The 19,555-nt window shown below is 42.5% G+C and overlaps 1 protein-coding gene across 1 annotated transcript in view; it reads left to right on the forward strand.

Annotated features, from left to right (window-relative positions):
• Window positions 1-505: 505 nt before the first annotated feature.
• Window positions 506-19,555, forward strand: part of tpra1 (transmembrane protein, adipocyte asscociated 1) — a 56,112-nt gene continuing 37,062 nt past the window's right edge. The window contains exons 1-2 of the mRNA XM_041191865.1: window positions 506-704; window positions 14,578-14,798. Of these exons, the coding sequence (XP_041047799.1) occupies window positions 14,590-14,798 (209 nt within the window). The 5' untranslated portion in view covers window positions 506-704; window positions 14,578-14,589. The remainder of the gene's footprint in view (window positions 705-14,577; window positions 14,799-19,555) is intronic.

Below are 19,555 nucleotides of genomic sequence, written 5' to 3' on the forward strand. Positions count from 1 at the left end.
TGTCAAGTGGGCGGGAGAGACATGATGCTACTTTGAAGGAGAACAGGGGAGTCCTCCCTGGTATCCTGGGCCAACATTGATCTCTCAACCAACTCACCAAGACATCATTTATCCAGTCATAATAACGGTTATGGGATCTTGCTGTGTGCAAATTGGCTGCGGTGTACCCTGCCTTTGTACAATGACTATACTCCAAAAAGGGTTTAATTTGCTGTCAAGCGCCTTGAGGTATCCTCAAGGCGTTATGTAAATGTACGATTTTTTTGTACATCTTGAAAAGGAACATTTTTAAGGCTATGCGTTAATGGCAGGAGGAAGCGCCGGACTAATTGAATTGCTCTTCCAACGAGCTGGTATATGCACGATGGACCGAATGGATTCCCTGTGTGCTGCATGATTCAACCAGTCATTCCACCTCCCCCCGCGACCCCTTGTCCGTTTCGTCAGGGATGTCGCTGTGCAGTTTGGAGACAGTGCCAAAAGTTTGGCCCGGGGGCGGGGGTAAGAGGGAAGTGCCCGTCCAGCAGGAAACTGCTCCTGTGCCGAGTCTATGTGGAAGGAGGCTGCAGTCAGGTGATTTGCTGACCCTGTGCAAGTCCATAAAGCAGCCCGAGATAGGGAGAAACGCAGAGATGTGTTCGATCTCGAGGTGTGGAAGAGAGCTTCGAATCCCATTCTAATCCCCCTGGAAGACATTGCAATCTGTAAGTAGCGATCAGGTTTATGCGGATTGTAGCACATTGAAATTGACACATTGTTCAGTTGCTACAGTGTGTGTCTGTTACATTGTATCCATTCTGATTGGGATCCCCTTTTACACGGAGCTATCAGATTAAGTGGATCTTCTTATTTTGACCGAGATAGTTATTTTTTTCTTAATTGCACTGTCTCCCTTTCAGTCCTGGGGTTTTTTTTAAAAGAAAAGGAAGTATCGACCTTTAGGTTGAGAAAGGGGATTTTGGCCTAGACGCTAAATTGAAAGCAAAACAGAAACCGACGCATCAAATTGAATGGCTGTCGGAGGAAGATAAATGTTAGATAACAACACAGGGGGAGAGATGCACTTGTATCGTCGTTTTTGCGTTTAACCTCGGTTAAAATGAAGGTGGATCAACCGAGGTGGGTAATGTGAGAGTGTGTAACCCAGTGATACTGATACTTTATGTGATCGTTAAAGATTGATGTCTATGCAGGGTCAGAGTATATTGTAAGACAGTACTGTATTGGTATGTTCAGCTAGGTTCAAAATCACAAGTATATTTTTAGCGATCAGAATACTGCTTTGTGCTTTAAGTAACACTCAATTGTAACTAAGGTTTTCAGCTTAGTGGAAGCTCTAACATTGATGTGTGTGTGTGTGTGTTTGCAATATACCTGCTTATCTATAGCTACACATTCAGACACAATTTGCATATATATAAATATATATATATATATAGTGCTCATTACATAGAAAAATATCGTAGGCTACTTCCCTCTCTCTCTCTCTTCAGGTACCCTGCCCTGAATGGGTGTTGGCGACCATGGACTTCTGTGTTGGTCTATGGTTATGCTTGGCAAGGTGCTGCAGTGGTTGCTGTTGCCTTCTGCAGTATAGATGACCAGGAGACTCTTCCGCTCTTACCGCCTGCCATAGGCGTACTGGAAGGACTTACAGGTTGATAATCAATCTGTTTGGCCACATTGTGGGCGCACCTTCTGTGGCCCTCAAGATCTGGGGTGGGACTTGACCCCAGAACTTCTGGCTCAGTGACAGGGATGCTACCCAATGCGCCACAAGAACTTCCTCCTAAGCTACTTCACAGAAGCATAAATTAAATACTGAACTCAGAGCTCTAGGAGGAGAAATTAGGAGGGGTGACCAAAAACGTGGCCTACAAGGGGGTTTTAAGGAGTGTCTTAAAGGAGCAGAGGGAGGTGGAGGGTTTTAGGAGGGAATTTCAGAATGGGGGGGCCTACATGGTTGAAGGCAAGGCTACATATGGTAAGACGGGTGGGTGGGATGGGAGCTTGCACAGGCATCCAGAGTCAGACAAACAGAGTTTGGGGAGAGCTTGGGCAGGTGGGTTGGAGGCTGTGGAGGGATTGAGAATTTTAGATTTAGACGTTGAGGATCTGGGAGCCAATTAAAATCAGCAAGAACAGCAATGGTGGATGAGTGAGAATTAGTCTGGGATTGGATAGAGGCATCATGGCTTTGACTGAGTTGAAATTTGTGGAGGAAGGAGAATTGAAATCGTGAAGCCTGGAGATGATCCAGGATGGTTGGGGTAGTAGAGGCAAGTGGACTAAAGGCACCTAGTGTATTAGAAGTGGAAACAGCCAGCCTTTGTCAAGGAGAAGGCATGGGGTCAGAAGCTCAGTTCAGGGTTCATGAGGATTTCACGGTTGCAATGTATGGCTCAATCTGAGCGCGTGTGGAATTTGTAGCAAGGGTATAGAGATGGTTAGCCAAAGATGTGGGCTTTGATCTTCCTAGTCTTTGGCTGAAGAAAATTGTGGCTCACTGAGACTGGAAGTCAGACAATCAGTCTGACAGTGTTCAGCAATGGTCGTTCTGGCTGACCCCATGTCTATTAATGTCATAGGCAGATATTTAGATGAGTAAGGAGGAATCTGGAGGTAAGAACTAGGGGGCAAGGAGAAAATCTACTGCCTGCTATGTTGTGGTTCTTGGTCAATCGTGTCAAAGGCTGTAGGGAATGAAAATGTGCCATATTCACAGGAAATGTGACTTGTGACTTTGGTTGGGCTGTTGCAGTGCTTTTGCAGGCATGAAATGCTACTTTGAAAATTTCAAGCACAAGAGTTGCAGGAAAAATGGATATGGATTTGGGAGATGTAATGTTTAAGGATTTTGAGGGGTGGAATGTTTGAGGAGAGAGCTTTGAAAGGGAAGGGGACAATAACTGGGTGCAATCTAGAAGGGAAGTTAGGTGGTTGGCAGGAATTGGGTCGAGGGAGCAGAGGTGCGTCTCATGGGCAGATTAGTTGGGAGAGGACAAGAGGGGAGGTAGACAGGAAATGGGAATTCAGGGCTTGGACATGGTGAGCCTGGAAGGGAGATTTGGTTTGCTGGGAAAGGGAGAAGCAGTAGAGGCAGCTGAACGGACGGTCTTGATCTTAATGGCAAAATAATCAATGAGCTCCTCAAAATTGTGGGAAGGGGAAAGGGGGCTGGCGAGAGTAATTTAAGGAGATAGTTGGTAGTGAAAAATATAAAGAGGGGTTATCTTTGCTCTCCAGGATACTTGTGGACTATTGGGCAGGTTTGGCAGTGGACAGTGAGGTCCATTAGTCCACTAATCAGGGATTCGTCCCCAATCCAACTAGATCATGGTGATGAATAACTAAGCCAGATACGCTGAGGTTTGTACTCCATAGACTTGAGCGAGCAAAGATGGGTGGACATAGAAGGGTGGAAGAACGTTAAGGTTTTTCTGGGGGCAAGGGCATCAAAGGTAGTGGTGAGGGAGTGACTGAGCAAATCAACAGCTATAGAAGCATCGTGGCAAAAGGAAAGCCAAATGCTAGGTGGTTTAGAATTAGAAAGTACAGTTGTAAGTGACTTGGTAAAGTTAGTTTTCTTGAAGTGGACATAGAAGGATGTGAGTGATTAGGGCTGCAAGGAAGTGGTTTAAGATGACCATAAAAATAAGTTGAGAGGCCGCAGAAGATGGCCAGGTCAAAGGAATGACACTGAATATGGCTTTGAGAGATAAAATGAGGATGGGTTCAAGGGAAATATAAGGCAGTGGATTCAGAGGAGAGAGTGCTAGGGGAGCTGAGATGGAGATTGAAATCAGTGAGGATGGCCTGACACTCACTGTGGAGGATGAGGGACGATGCCTTGGAAAGAAGCTGAGGGTGAAGGGGATTAGCAGACATTTGAGATTTTCAAGGAGCGGTGAGAGGGGTTGAACTTTGGTATGTGCTCAGAGGAGGAGAAAATAGCAGGCAGAGAGATCAGGGGGTGTAGTGGTAAAACCATACCGCCACAGGTAATACCATACTGCCACTGTATGGTTCAGGCATAGATGGTGAAATGCCTGTTCAGCTGCAGAAGCTTTTGGTAAGTGGCTCAGTATCACCATGTGAGCCAAATGGCTAATTGGATGGCTCTTTCAAAGGCCAAGCACAGACATGGTGGGCTGAATGGCCTGCTTCCATGCTGTATGTGTCAATGAAGTTTGTGTTTGAGGAAGAATTCTCACTCCTAATGAGAATGTAATGACTCCCCCTGGCATGCGAAAATGTACAAACACTGGATGCAGGGAGAATGGGGCACTGCTGTGATGCCCTCCGCGGGTCTTTGCCTCACCTGCCATAAGTGACCATTTGTGGTGTGATTCTGGGAAATGTCCCCAGAATTGGTGCTTACTGTGCAGGGAAGTGGTCAGCTGGAGACAACAGAACAGAACGTTTGTATGCATGGCGAGTTAACAGTGACCTTTTCATTTCTGTTTATCTTTGGTGGCATGGTAGATGCCTACAACCCTCTAATTAATTAATGGAAAGTCACGTCAGCGCCATAATTTGACAGCAGCAGACATTCAAGTTAATGCCGTGCGACTCTGTTCAATGTTACAGCTTCACTGATTAACTGCTTTCAGTTTATAATTCTTTTGAACATCATCTATTTTAATTGCTCCACCATTGGTGGCTGTGCCTTCAGTTCCCAAGCCCCAAGCTCTGGAAATCCCTCCCTATGTCTCTCCACATCTCTACCTCGCTTTCCCCTTTAAGACACACTTTGACCAAGCTTTTGGTCATCTGACCGAATATCGCCTTATGGCTTGATGTCACATTTTGTTTCATACTGCCCCAGTGAAGCACCTTGGAACGCTTTATCACATAATAGAGTGCTATATAAATATAGGTTGTTGTTATAATGCAACGTTGCTCTCAGTTTTCAGTATCACCATCTCACAGTCAAAGCTGGGTTCTGCTGATTGTGGGGAAGACAAAAACTAGGGACCATAAATATAACATTGTCATTAATAAATCTATTAGGGAATTCAGAAGACACATATTTGCCCAGAGAATAGCTAGAATGTGGAACGTGTTACCGTAGAGTTTGGTTGGGATGATTACTATAAATGCATTTAATTGAAAGCTAGATAAACAAAGGAGAAATGAATGGAAGAATACACTGATAGAGTTAGATGAAGATGCGTGGGTGGGGGAGGGTGGGGGGCCGGGGGGTGGTGGCTTGTGTGGAACATAAACATTAGCATGGATCAGTTGGGCTGAATGGCCTGTTCCTGTTTTGTACTTTCTATGTACAAGGCCAGCATTTATTGTTCATCCTGAGTTGTCCTTGAGAGGGTGGTGGTAGTCCTCCTCCTTCAACTGCTACACTCCATTCTTTGTAGCAGTTTGGTACAAGCAAATTATACTTGAGAAGCCACTTCAAAGGACAATTAGGAGCCAACCAGATCAGAGTGGGCCTGGAATCATATATGCACCAGACCAGGTAAGGGCAGGAGGATTCCTTTTATGAAAACAAAAGACTCTCTCATGCAGGCTTACTTTTCTTTGAATGCAAGTAGTAATAAACAAGTAATCTGCTAGCCCCTATGTAAAATAAATTAACCTGGAAGTTGGCAGTTCTGGAACAATATTGATAGGTACTGTTTGTATTCCAGACCCCTGTGAAAGGAATGGTTCATTAGCTTGTGTGTACAGATATGCCCCCTCCTCACCCCAATTCATGGTAATCCAATCCCTCAAAAGTTTGGGTAAATGAGGTGTGCTTGTCCTCTCGTTTCTTGCTCACTGGTTCGTGTTATTTGAATTTTATGCCCCTGGATGTTAAGAAAGCCGCAAAATCAAAGGTGGCTCACAGTGGATAAATCCGAAAAGAACAAACTTTTGTTTATATAGCACCTTTCACGACCTCAGGACACACCAAAGAAAGTGTTTTACAGCCTATTAAGTATTTTTGAAGTGTAGTCATGGTTGCAATGTTGTGAAATGCAGCAGCCAATCTGTGTACAGCAAGTTCCCAAAAACAACAATGTGATAATGACCAGATAATCTGTTTCTTTGAAGTGAATGTCAGTTGAGGGTTAAATATTGGATAAATCAATGGGGATCACTCCCCTGCTCCTCCTCTTCAGCATAGTGCTATAGGATCTTCTACGTTCATCTTGAGAGATTGGCAGGGCCTCAGTTTAACACCTTATCCAAAAGGATGGATCTGTTCCAACACCAAGATCTGCTTGAATCGGAATCCTGAGATGTATGCCAACATTATCCTTACATTATTTGCAACCATGACTGAACTTCAATAGCATTTCACTGGCCATAAAGAACATTGGGACATTGTGAGATCAAGAAAGGCTGTGTATGAATGCAAGTTCTTTCTTTGAACTTTGGGATTTCTAGTAAGGTAGGGGCCTCATGGAGAGTTATTCACTAATTATATGGGCAGTACAACATTGACTGAAGGCAATGGGATAGTTAACCACGGAACAACATGACGTTGCAAGACAGCAACTAATGTTTGGAGCAGTGTGCTGAGGGAATCTGTTGCTGTTTGCTTAGACAGTTGTGGTTAGCTGTTGAGGCAGCGCTGCAATAACTGTTGTTGCGGGATGACACACCTGACCTATAATTATGCTCCAAATCCCCTTCAAGACTAACAACAATCCTTTGACATTTTCTGTGTCAATGGTGGCTTGGAGTTTCAGGGTTTTCTTTTTAACACAAGCGAAAGATTCATGTGACCTGAGCAGGGACTTTCTCCTGAGGCATTGCTTTGCAAGTTTTAGCTTTGATGCTGGGCTTCAGTATAATGTGACAGCAGGTGTGTGAAGCCTTTTCACTGTGCCTACATCAGCTGCCAGTAAAAGCATCCAACAGTACAAATACAGATTTGTAACCAGATTCAATATCTCAGGTTGCTGCTACCACTGCTCACCGGGATGCGATCACTTGCGTTTCATTGCTCATGCTGCTCAGTTTACCATCTCTAGACACAATCCTAATCTGGAATAGTATTGCTGTCTGGGTTTAACATTCAACTATCGAGGGGTAGCTGAATCATAGGGATTAAATTATGTCTACCTGAGCCAATTATCCTGCCCCGGTTATCCCTTCAGCTGAAGACCACTCTTGATCCTCCCTCAGTGTCATGAGCAATTGACTAGTATATTAGTTAAAAGCCAGGACTTGTTGACCATAGAAGGAGCATACGCGATGCAGTTCAATGGGCAGATAATCAGCCTGGGAATCCTTCACCACCTCCCCACTATTGCCCAAGGGCAAAATATTTTGTGTCAAGTTACGATTAAAAAAAGAGCACGCTGTTCCTTTCTCCATATCTTAACTCCTGTTGTTTTCTGTCAACATTGATCATTGTAATTTGTTATGTCAACATATACCCATTCAATGTTGTTATGGTAGCTGCCACAATTTAGTTCGGAGGCTCTGGTCATTGTTGGCTCCATGGGGCAAATTTCCAAAATTCTGTCTCTTGTCATTTTGTGTATTTAAATAAAATTTTATATCTCAACTGACCATTGATGATGCCATGAACAATGTACTCGTATGAAAATTTTTACACCTTGCATTTACACACTACTGAAAGTTTAATGTATTCTGTGCTGTTATATTAGAAGTATAGGCAACACTCTAATTGGGCTTGTTTGTGGTTGGCTCTGCTGTGTGAATTGATTATTGCAATTTTACTGATGTCATGAACAACTATACATTGGCTGCATAACCTGGACTGACACTCTGGTCTGCTACACTGGCAGAGAATGATTCTTGAAGTTAATATCTCCCTAGCACTTGGTAACCCTTTCCTGGAAAATGTATTTGTCTAACTAGCTCTTTCCCTCCCTTCCATAACATCTAATCCTATCATTCGGGCCGTGCTTTCAGATACTCCCAATCTCTAGCAGTTTCTGCACAGCATCCTGCATTCCCCTGCCCCAAGCACTACTGAGATATTCTTCTATATGAAAGGAACATGTATTATTTATACAAAGCCTCATCCTGTTTCTTAAACACCTCAAAGAGCTTTACTTGCCATGAATTGCAAATGCAGCAAGATCCCATAAGTCGCATTGTTTTGATTTGCTTGTGATATTTTGAGGGAGGCATGTTGACTGGGACCCAAGAATTCTCTGCTCTTCAGATGGAGTCATCCATTCTTCTGTGTCTACCTGCACTGCGGGGACAGGTAGCCATGGGTCAAAAGGTGGTACCTCATCAGTACAGCGCCCCCCCCTAATTTATGTGCTCTAGTCCAGGAGTGGGTCTTGAACCCATTATCCTCTGATTCAGAGATGAGTACATGACCAACTGAGCCAAGTTCCCATAGGGGTGCTTTCATAAATTCAAGTTGATTTTGATTCAACATTGGGAAATGCATTGTTGGGGGGGACAAAAACCCAAGGTCCATTTATTTTACCTCCTACCATCCTGATAGACACATCATACAAAGATAATAAAGTTGTTGACTGACTGGAGCAATCAAACTTTATCAATGAATCGACAACAGACCCAGACATGAGGTGTTGAAAATCCCCAGTGGTGGAAATGTTTGGGAACCATAAATGCAAAGTTGTCCATTTCTCCCAAGCATACTGCACTTCCCATATGTTCATGATTCAACTTATGTACTGTATGTACTCCAAAATACCGGCTGAAGCTACAGTATTCTTTTTAAGCTCTTTGTTGCATTCATGTTGGATGCCACCTTCACTGTTGTTGGCATTTGACTAGGACTAAGATACCAACTCCCTTTCATAATCAGCTGGTGAATGCTTATTACTCTGCTGTTCACATGCTCACAAACTCTGGGAAACCATGTAATATGTAGGACACCTGGAATGCTCCTCAGCTTAAATACTTGTTAAGGGCATTGCCTCTAGCTGGAAAAGGTTTCCCTGGACCCACCAGATTTATGACTCCTCTTCTCCCTGCACCCCCATCCCAACCCACATCACCCTAGACCGGGACTAAGTGTACGATTGATTGCTGCTCTAGATTTGGTAACTAATTGCATACTACATATTGTAAAACACAATCTTCTGATATGCGTGATTCACAAATTCCACTAAATACCTTAACCCAAAAGGCCAGACGTTTGAGTAGGAGGGCCAAGGTGTTTGAGTGATGTGTGTGTGTTCCCATTTTTGTTTTCACAGGAATCCTTGAACTGTGTCTGTCTGAGAGATTATGGAATTTTGTTTTGTTTTGAAGCTGAAAACATACTGAAGGGAACTGTACAACAGTATTCACTGTCAATTGCCAACCACTTACTGTTTATCTTGTTGTTTACCTATGTAAGCTATTGGAGGTCATGCCAATGTGATTCATTTACATCAGTGATTACAGCACAAGATAGAACAAGGACAATGACAGAAGGAACACTTGGGAGCCTGGGAATAAAATTTTATCAATATTTAATGAAAAAGGGAAAAGGACTTGTGTTTATACAGGGCTCCTAAACACTTTACTCTTATCCTTTAAGATATGGGTGTGGCTGACAAGGCCATCATTTATTTTCACCCTGAGAAGATGGTGGTGTGCCACCTTCTTGAACTTCTACAGTCTGCATGGTGAAGGCGCTCCCATAATTCACAACCAAAAAATTATTTTCAGTGTGTTGTTAATCTTGTGTCAGCAAATTTGACAATTGCAACAGTAAGATCCACAAACAACAAATGAATCTGTTTTGGTGGTGTTGGTTATAGGTTGAATGTTGGTTCAGACAGTGGGAGAACTTTGAATTGTATCTTGGAATCTTTTTGCATCCATCTGAACAAATAGACAGCCTTGTTTTAAGGTGATTCTTCTGACAGAGCAACACTCCCTCAGTGCTGTCTTAGCCTAGATTAGATGCTCAAGTCTCATGAGCAAGGTTTAAATCCATTTCATGCAGTTAGAATTGAATCTGAGAGAAAAAAAAAAGCTTACTGCATTTTGTATTGAGACAATTTACAAATGCTATTTTTATACTCTGATAACCATGTGCTGGAAGGAATCCTAATTTGCTTCTCACTTGCTCACTTGGAGCGGGGTATAGATATTTTTTTAAACGTAGCATGTACAGCACAGGAACAGACCACATGTTCCAGTTGGTCTACGCCGGTGTGTTTATGCTCAACGTTAACTTCCTGCATTTCAGCCTTTTAGCATGTTCTTCTATTCCTTTCTCCCTCATTTGCTTCGAATGCACTGTGCTATTCACCTCAACCACTCCATATGCTAGAGAATTCCACATTGCAACCACTTTCTGGGTAAATAAGTTTCTCCTGGATCTGATATTAGATTTATAAATGACTATCTTATATTTTTGCCCCCCTGGTTCTGGTCTCTTCCTAAGTGGAAACAACGTCCCTACGTCAACCCCATCAAACCCTTCGATGACCTTGATCAGGTAACTCTATCTAAGAAAAAACAAAAATGACTAAAATTTTTAATATTTCATATCTGCAGTATAATTCAGTATGTTTTCTTCCCATCCCTGCCATTTTAAAGAGGCTTTTTGTGGGGAGGAATGAAAGAAAGAGAATAAATTTAAAGCCATCTTTGGCCATCCTCTCAGTTCCTCTATTCCTGCCTAAAATAAATTTGGTTTCCTGGTCCATCTCTTCCTGGAGCTGTCACATGTGTCTGAATGCCTTGGCTAACCAGAGTCTTTTGTCTGTCAGGGAGTGGTTCTTGTGTTTACAAGGATTGGCTTCCTCCTTCATGGATGCCAGCCATTGTGAATTCGGCCTTTGACGCATGCTGAGTGTTATTTTCTCCTTTTTCAATGAATTGAGATGGGACCATGGGAAAGCATGAAAAAGCTCATGTCGGCAATGTCTACACAGAAAGAAAGGCAAAACCTTGTCCCTAAACAATATTGTCTTGTTTCTCAGCAACATCTGAAAAGTGCTATGCTTTAACAAGATCAGTGACTATTGTGCAGGCAAACACAGCAACCATTCTGTCCGCTGCAAAAGCACACAAATAATGGTGAGATAAATGACCAGTTAGCGTGTTTTTGGTGCCATTGATTTGGGGAAGAATGTTGGCCAAAGTACCATGGGATCTTTAACGTTCCCTTGCATCTTTTGGAGAGATGGTGGCCTAGTGGTAATGTCACTGGACAAGTAGGCAGGCTGTCTTATGAGCAAAGGTTGGACAGGCTGGGCTTGTATCTGCTGGAGTTTAGAAGAGTAAGAGGCGACTTGATTGAAATATATAAGATCCTGAGCTTTCTTGACAGGGTCGACGTAGAAAGGATGTTTCCCCTTGTGGGAGAATCTAGAACCAGGGGTCACTATTTAAAAATGAGCAGTTGTCCATTTAAGACAGGGATATGGAGACATTTTTTCTGAGGGTCATGAGTCTTTGGAACTCTTCCTCAAAAGACAGTTGAAGCAGAGTCTTTAAATATTTTGGAGGCAGAAGTAGATACATTCTTGAGAAGAAAGGCGGTGAAAGGTTATTGGGGGTATGCAGGAATGAGGAGCTGAGGTTACAATCCGATCAGCCATGATCTCATTGAATGGTGGAGCAGGCTCAAGGGGCCGAGTGGCCTAGTCTTGCTCTTAGTTCATATGTGATCCACAGGCCCAGGCTCATGCTTTGGAGATACGGGTTCAAATCCCATCGCTGCAGCTGGTTGAATTCAAATTCAATTCATAAAATCTGGAATTGAAAGCTATTCTCAGTAATGGTGACCATGAAACTATTATCAATTGTTGCTTTAAAAAAAAAATCTGGGTCACTAACGTCCTTTTTAGGGAAGGAAATCTGCCTTACCCAAGTCTGGCCTACATGTGACTCCAGACCCCCAGACTCTTAACTGGCCTCTAAAATGGCCTAGCAAGCCACTCAGTTCAAGGGCATTTAGGGATGGGGCAACAAATGCTGGCCTTGCCACCAGCACCCACATCCCGTGAAAGGATAAATAAAAAAAAAACAGGCAAACCAAGCTTGCACACCTCATCTGCGGTATGGCACCTCCTGTAGCGCCAGCCCAGATTATATACCCAAATCCTGGGATGTGATTTTAACCCACAGTCTTCTGATTCGGAGGTGACCGTGCAGCCACTAAGACAAACTGGCACCCACTGAATTGTCAACTTGGAGTAGATTATGCATACATTATCTGCAAATATGAACTGCTCAGTGTTTCAATTTCCAAATTACCCCTTTGAACCTTAGCTGCTGCTTCCAGGTGTATTGTAAACTATGTAAAACCATAGTCAATGATACAGGGCTTTAAAGGATTTAATTATGGGTGCTTACATAAACTTGGCTTGTATTCCCTTGAGTATAGAAAATTGAAGGGTGATTTTCGTTGAGGTGTTTAAAATGTTAAACAGATTCGATAGGGCACATATTGTGAAATTATTTCCTCTGGTAGGAAATCAAGAACAAAGGAACATAATTTAAAATCTGACTCTTAGGCCATTTAAGAGTGGAAATCGGGAAACACTTTCATGCAACTGGGAGCGGAAATCTGAATCTCTGCTCCTCAAAAGACTGGGTGCTGGGAAGTCAACTGAAATTTTCAAGACTGAGCTAGATAGTGTTTGCTGGTATGAACCATCAAATGCGACTAAATAAAATTTAAATATGTGATCTCGTTGGTATAGGTTCGCCTGCTGCTTTTCCTATCTGTGAAATGCTTTTTCAATTTTCTGCATTTAATACGTCGAGTCTTGTAACGCTAAATGGTTAAAAGGCCATAAGTTATGTTATTTTATATCTGTTAGCTGAGTGATCAGCAAACCTGTCAACTCCAAAGGATTTCTGTTCACTTTGTGCTGAATTTGTTCTGTTTGATAAGTCAGCATTCTGCTGCCAGCGCGTTTCAGCAATCTGGCCTGTCACTTAAACAGCTGATGGCCAATGGTGACCTGGAGATGGTTCAAGCACGTCATGGCGTAATTAATTGAGTTTTTGGCAGTTGGCCCAGTTTCTGCTGGGTGGAAAGTTTAATCTGGGAAGAGAGAGAGAGATAGGTAGCTATGCTGTGTGCCTACTCTGTAAGGATTGAAACCAGATCATGGCTCAGTATGGACATGAAGAGGTTTTAGAGTTAGAACCGTTTTGTCAGTGCCTCAAGTTTTTTTGGTTTTTGCTTTGTAATATTATACTTTGTTCTCTCTCTTTCTGCATTTTTTCTGTCATGAAGCTGCTAACTCCGAACTAGGAAACAATTCCAAAGGAACTGGGATATGGGGATTTTTTTCACCCGGAGGGTGGTTGTAATCTGAAACACACTGCCTGAGGGAGTGGTAGAGGCAGGAACCCTCACAACATTTAAGAAGTATTTAGACGAGCACTTGAAACACCATAGCATAGAGGGCTATGGGCCAAGTGCTGGAAAATGGGATTAGAATAGATAGGTGCTTAATGGCCAGCATGGACATGATGGGCCAAAGGGCCTGTTTCTGTGCTGTATGACTCTTTGATAATCTGATCCTGGTCTCCCTCTTAGACATGCACATCTCCAGAGGAAAATCTTTGGATGTATCAGCAATGGGATGCCTGCTTCTTTTCTCTTTGTACTCCCCAGATGGGTGCTGAAAACACTTGTAGTTGTCTCAGCCCTCAGCCAACTCGGCACAGGGACTAAATGCAAGACTGTCCTGAGCTTCATTGCTAAGTGCTCTGCTACTCAGACTGATAGGATAATATAGCACAAAATGAGGCCATTTGGCCCATCAGACTTGCATCAGCTCTTTCAAAGCGCAACAGTTAGCCCACTCACCTGCTTTTTGTCCCTCATATCCCTGCAATACTTTCCCCTTATCTATCCATTTCCACTTTGAAAGCTATTAGTGAGCCAGTGTCCACCACATTAGACAGTGCCTTCCAAGTTTTAACCAGTCATTGTGTAAAAATGTTTTTTAGCCGTTGGAAACAGTTTCTCTTTATTTACTCTATGTAAACGCATGATTTTTAAGCACTTCTATCAAACTCCCCTGACCCTTCTCTGATTTAAAGTGAGCAACCCCAGTTTCTCCAGTCTTTCCATGTAACTGTATTTCCACATCCCTGGAACTATTCTAACAAATCTCCTCTGTACTCTCTCTAAAGCCTGCGGACCCTTCCAAAAGTGTAGCTCCCAGAATTGGACATAATACCCTGGCACGGGGCGGATTAGTGTTTAATATAGGTTCAATATAATTTCCTAGCTTTTGTACTCTATGCTTCTATTTATAAAGCTGAGGACCCCATATGTTTTATTAACTGCTTTGCTAACCTGTCTGGCCACCTTTACAGATTTATGCACCAAAACCCCCAGTTCGATGTTTAGGCACCCTTTTTAAAATTGTACCATTTAGTTTATATCATCTCTCCCTATTCTTCCCAACAAAATCACCTTGCACTCATCTGCATTGGATTTCAGTCTGCCATGTATCTGCTCATTCCACCAGCCTGTCACTGCCTTCTTGATAATCTGTTGCCATCTTCCTCACTATTTACAACACTTCCTAGTTCTGTGCCATTCTCTGCACTTTGTAAAGGATTATTTTCACCAGAGACTTTGGCTAGGGTGACTTGTTAATTGTTGACCTTTTTAAAACCTGTTTCCTTTTTTGTTTTGGACAGGATCGAGTCAAGATGACGAGGGTTGTTTCATCTGTGTTACGATTTGCGGATTACAGTAATTCGAGCACAACTATGCATGAGAAATCAACCATGCCCGTGAGCACCAGCCCTGCAGCCCCAGTTCCATGGTGGACCTCCACAACAGCTGCTGGCACAGCAACCAACATTACCCAACCACACCAATGCCTGTTAGTGCTATATGAAGACATCGGTCAATCACGGTAAAGTGTTTATTCTTTTGTTGCCAGTCTTCCCATTTCATACAGACTGGACAATAGCTCAGGATGGGGAGATGGTGACATATAGGTAATGCCACTGGACTTGAAACCCAGCGGCCCAGGCTAATGTTCTGGGGACAAGGGTTCAAATTCCACCAGAGTGGCTGGTGGAATTTAAATTCAATTAATAATCTGGAATTGAAAATCTGGTCTCAGTAATGGTGACCATCAAACTATCATTGATTGTTGTAAAAACCCATCTGGCTCATTAATGTCCTTTAGGGAAGGAAATCTGCTGTCCTTACCTGGTCTGGCCTGCATGCAACTCCAGACCCTCAGCAATGTGGCTGACTTGTAACTTCCCTCTGAAGTGGCCTAGCAGGCCACTCAGTTGAAGAGCAAGTAGGGTTGGACAACAAATGCCAGCCTTGCCAGTGACACCCCCATCCCATAGGAGCACAGAAGCAGTAGTAGGCCATTCAGCTCGTCAAGCTTGCTCTGCCATTCAAAATGATCATGGCTGATCATCCAGTTCAATGCTTTTTTCCCCACACCATCTGTCAATCTCTGCCTTTAACATACTTGATGACTGAGCTTCCATATTCCTCTAGGGTAGATAATTCCAAAGATTCACAGACCCCTGAGTAAAAAAAATTCTCGTCATTTTGGTCCTAAGTGGCTTCCCCCTTATTTTGAAATTGTATCCCCTGGTTCTAGACTCCCCAACTGGGGGAAACATCTTACCTGCAACGACCTTGCCTACCTCTTTAAGTATTTTGTAGGTTTCAATGAAATCACCTCTCATTCTTCAAAACTCCAGAAAATACAGGCCAATTTCCCCAATCTCTCTTCATAGGAGAGTCCTGCCATCTTAGGAACAAGTCTGGTAAACATTAGTTGCACTCCCTCTGTAGCAATAATATCCTTCCTAAGGTAAGGGGACCAAAACTGCACACAGTGCTCCAAGTGTGGTCTAACCAAGGTTCTATACCACTGAAGCAAGACTTTGCTGCTCTTGTCGTCCAATACTCTTGCAATAAAAGCCAACATACCATTAGCTTTCCTAATTGCTTTCTGCACCTGTAAGTTAGCTTTCAGTGACTTATTGATGGGGACACCTGATGGGGGACACCATTTGTACATCTACACCATTTAATAAATACTCTGCACATCTGTTCCTCCTACCAAAGTGGGCAAACTCACGTTTTTCCTCATTATATTCCATCTGCCATGTTCTTGTCCACCACCAACTCTGTCCAAATCCTCTTGAAGCTGCTTTACATGATCCTCACAACACATTCCCATCTTGCTTTGTGTCATCCACGAACTTAGAAATATTATATTTGGTCCTCACATTCAAATCATCGATATATATTGTGAACAGTCAGGGCCCAAGAACTGATCCCTGCAGTGTCCTACTAGTCACAGCCTGCCAACATGAGAATGACCTGTTTGTTCCTGCTCTCTGTTTTCTGCCTGTTAATCAATCCTTAATCCATGCCAGTATATTACCTCCTATCCCACGTGCTTTAACTTTGCTAACCAACTCACTGTGGGGGATTTCATCAAAAGCCTTCTGAAAATCCAAGTACACTATGTCCACCTTTATCAAGTCTGTTAATAACATCCTCAAAAAATTCCAACAGGTTCATCAAACATGATTTCCTATTCATAAATCCATGTTGACTATATCCAATCAGATCGTTATTATCCAAGTATCCATTTATCAAATTGTTTATAATAGATTCTAGCATTTTCTCTACTACTGATGCAAGGCTGACAGGTCTGTAGTTCCCTATATTCTCTTTCCCTTCTTTCTTAAATAGTGGGGTGATATGTGCTACTTTACAACCTGCAGGAACCGTTGCAGAATATATAGAAATTTTGAAAATGACCACCAATGCATCCACTATCTCCATAGCAACCTCTTTTAATACTCTGGGATGTAGAAAATCAGGTCTCAAGGACTTATCAACCTTCAGTCCCATTAATTTCTCCAATACAACCTTCTTACTAATACTAATTTCCTTCAATTCCTCATTCTCTCTAGACCCTTGGATCTCTAATTCTGGGATATTTCTTGTATCTTCCTCAGTGAAGACAGACACAAAGTAATCATTTAGCTTCTCTGCCATTTCTCATATAAATTTTCCTGACTGCCTATAACGGATCCACGTTTGTCTTAGCCAAATGTTTCCATTTTACGCACCTAAAGCAGCTTTTGGTTAATTTTTATGCCTTTTGCTAGTTTAGATTCACATTCTATTCTTTTCTCTTTCAGTTCCTTGGCCCTCCTTTGCTGAATTCTAAAATCCTCCCATGAGACAAATTTTTAAAAAATGGTAAAAGGCTATGTGGAAATGTCAGGAGTGTGGGGCTGGAATGGGACTTATTGGAAAGCTCTGGACTTCTGCGCTGAATTAAGGGGTATGAGGATAGGGTGGGAACGTCAAAGATTTTATTGAATGGGAGAGCAGGCTTGAAGGGCCCACATGCCTATTCCTGCTCCTATTCCTTACGTTCTTGTTGATGTTGGGCTGGCAAGTTAAGACAGTGGGGAAATTAGCCAGGGTTCCTGCTAAGGAATGCTATGCGGCAACCCTTGGAGAGCACACTTATGTGAACATCAACCAATTACAGGATTGGGCTCAGCTGTGTAAGGATAGGTACGTTTAGACTATTAAGTAAAATAAGCTAGTTCTTTTTTTTAAATAAATTTTCATTTAACATAGCACCTCTTTTGAAACGTAGTCACTGTTGTGATTCAGGAAATACGACAGCCAATTTGTGCAAAGCAAGCCCTGTAGAGACTAGGTCATCATCTGTTCCTTAGTGCTGTTGGTTAATGAATAAACATTGGCTGGGACACAGAGGAGAGCCCCTCCACTCTCCTTCGAAATACTGCCATAGATTCTGAGAGGCAGATGGGGCCTTCAAAAGGTGACACCTGTGACATTGCAGCACTCCCTCACTGCTGTCTTGGAGCAGCAGTCTGGTTTATATATAATTTTATAAGTAGATGAGTTAGAGTGCTGTTAGATTAAATTAGGTCAAAACATACGTCACACAAGTGGACTATCCAGACTCTTCAGCACAGCAGTGGCAAGTGTGAGAGGTTTTTTTAAAATATTCATCTGTGAGACATGAGCATCGCTAGCAAGATCAGCATTAATCATAGAATGGTTACAGCACAGAAGGAGGCCATTTGGCACATCATGTCTGTGCTGGCCCTCTGAAGGAGGAAATTTACCTAATACTGGTTCCTTGTCTTTTGCCCATAGCCGTGCAATTTTTTCCATTTCAGATAATGATCCAATTCCTTTAAAGTCTTAATTGACACTACCTCTGCCACACTCTCAGGCAGTAAATTCCAGATCCTAAACACTCACCTTGTGAAAAAAAGTTTTCCTCATGTTGCCATTGCTTTTTTTGCCAATTATCTATGTCCTCTGGTTTTATTCCATGACCTCCAACTGCGCTCACATATCTGTTATGTGGCACTTAATCAACTGCCTTTTGGAAGTCCATGTCAACAGCATTACCTTCATCAACTCTCTGTTAAACCTCACTTAAAAACCCCCTGGCTTTCCTGCATTTTCCTAAGTGACTTATTAATTTTGTCCTGAATTATCATTCCTAAATATTTTCCCATCTCTGAGGTTAAACTTGGAGTTGCTGGGCCTATTTTTACCCCCTTTTTTAAACAAAGGTGTAACATTTGCAATTTTCCAGTCTCCTGAGTCAAAGGGTTTTCATATTATCTTAGTTCCCACACCCCTGCCAGGTTAGTATTTTTTACTGAAAAGAAAAATCAGCCTGAATTGTGTTGGTTCGCATTAGTTACATGAGTTGAAGAAAGGGCAAAGACTTGATTTTTTTTGTTGTTAAATTAGGAGTGGGAGGAAAAGTGAAATTGTTAAGTGTGATTTCACTCAACCTTGAACCATTGACTTTAAAGAAATGTGTCTGCTGGGCTTTTCTGAAAACCATCGCATCAAATTTGAATTGAGTTTTCTTTCCTTTTTGAAAGTCTTGCTGTTCATCTTTACTTGAGGTTCTGACCCTGTGCATTAGGTAGTGTGAGGGGATGGAGGGGATGTTGGTGGTGGGTCAAAACCTAAAGTGCAACCTGATGAGATTGCTAACCCATCAGACAACTCCACGGAACTGAGAGGACTCCAGACCCACAGCAATGTGGTTGATTCTTAAATACCCTTTGAAATGGCCAGGCAAGCCACTCACTTCTCAAGGGCAGTTAGGGATGGGCAATAAATGCTGGCCCAGCCAGCAATGCCCACATTCCATGAGCAAATTAAAAAGAAAAAGGGGCAAGGTACTGATGCACAATGTCCTTTGGACTTATTTTGTAATCTGCTATTTGAAACGTTGTGCTTTCCACCAGCTATCTGTGCCATTCCATAAATCAGAGAGACTTGTGCAGCAATATAGTGCAGCAAGGGCCTCAGAAAATCTATTCACGGTGGATATTGTCACCTTGAATATGTTTTTCTGGGAGAGTGTGAAGATTGGTTTTCAGTCACATCCAGTTCAGCATGGTGCATATCATCCAATCAATTCATGGAAATTAGCTTCCTCACCTCCTGCTAAACATGTTTGGGCAGCACTTCCAAAGTCAAGCAAGATTTGTTTCCTCCTGTGTAATATGATTTTAGTTGCATGGTGTCCTGAGCTGGACCTTTTGTTCATTATATAGGTGGAATAGCGTAATTGTTATGGTTGAATAAGACTATTTTACATAA

The sequence above is a fragment of the Carcharodon carcharias genome, chromosome 7 (assembly GCF_017639515.1).
Source record: "Carcharodon carcharias isolate sCarCar2 chromosome 7, sCarCar2.pri, whole genome shotgun sequence".
In the NCBI taxonomy this organism is placed as follows: Eukaryota; Metazoa; Chordata; class Chondrichthyes; order Lamniformes; family Lamnidae; genus Carcharodon; species Carcharodon carcharias.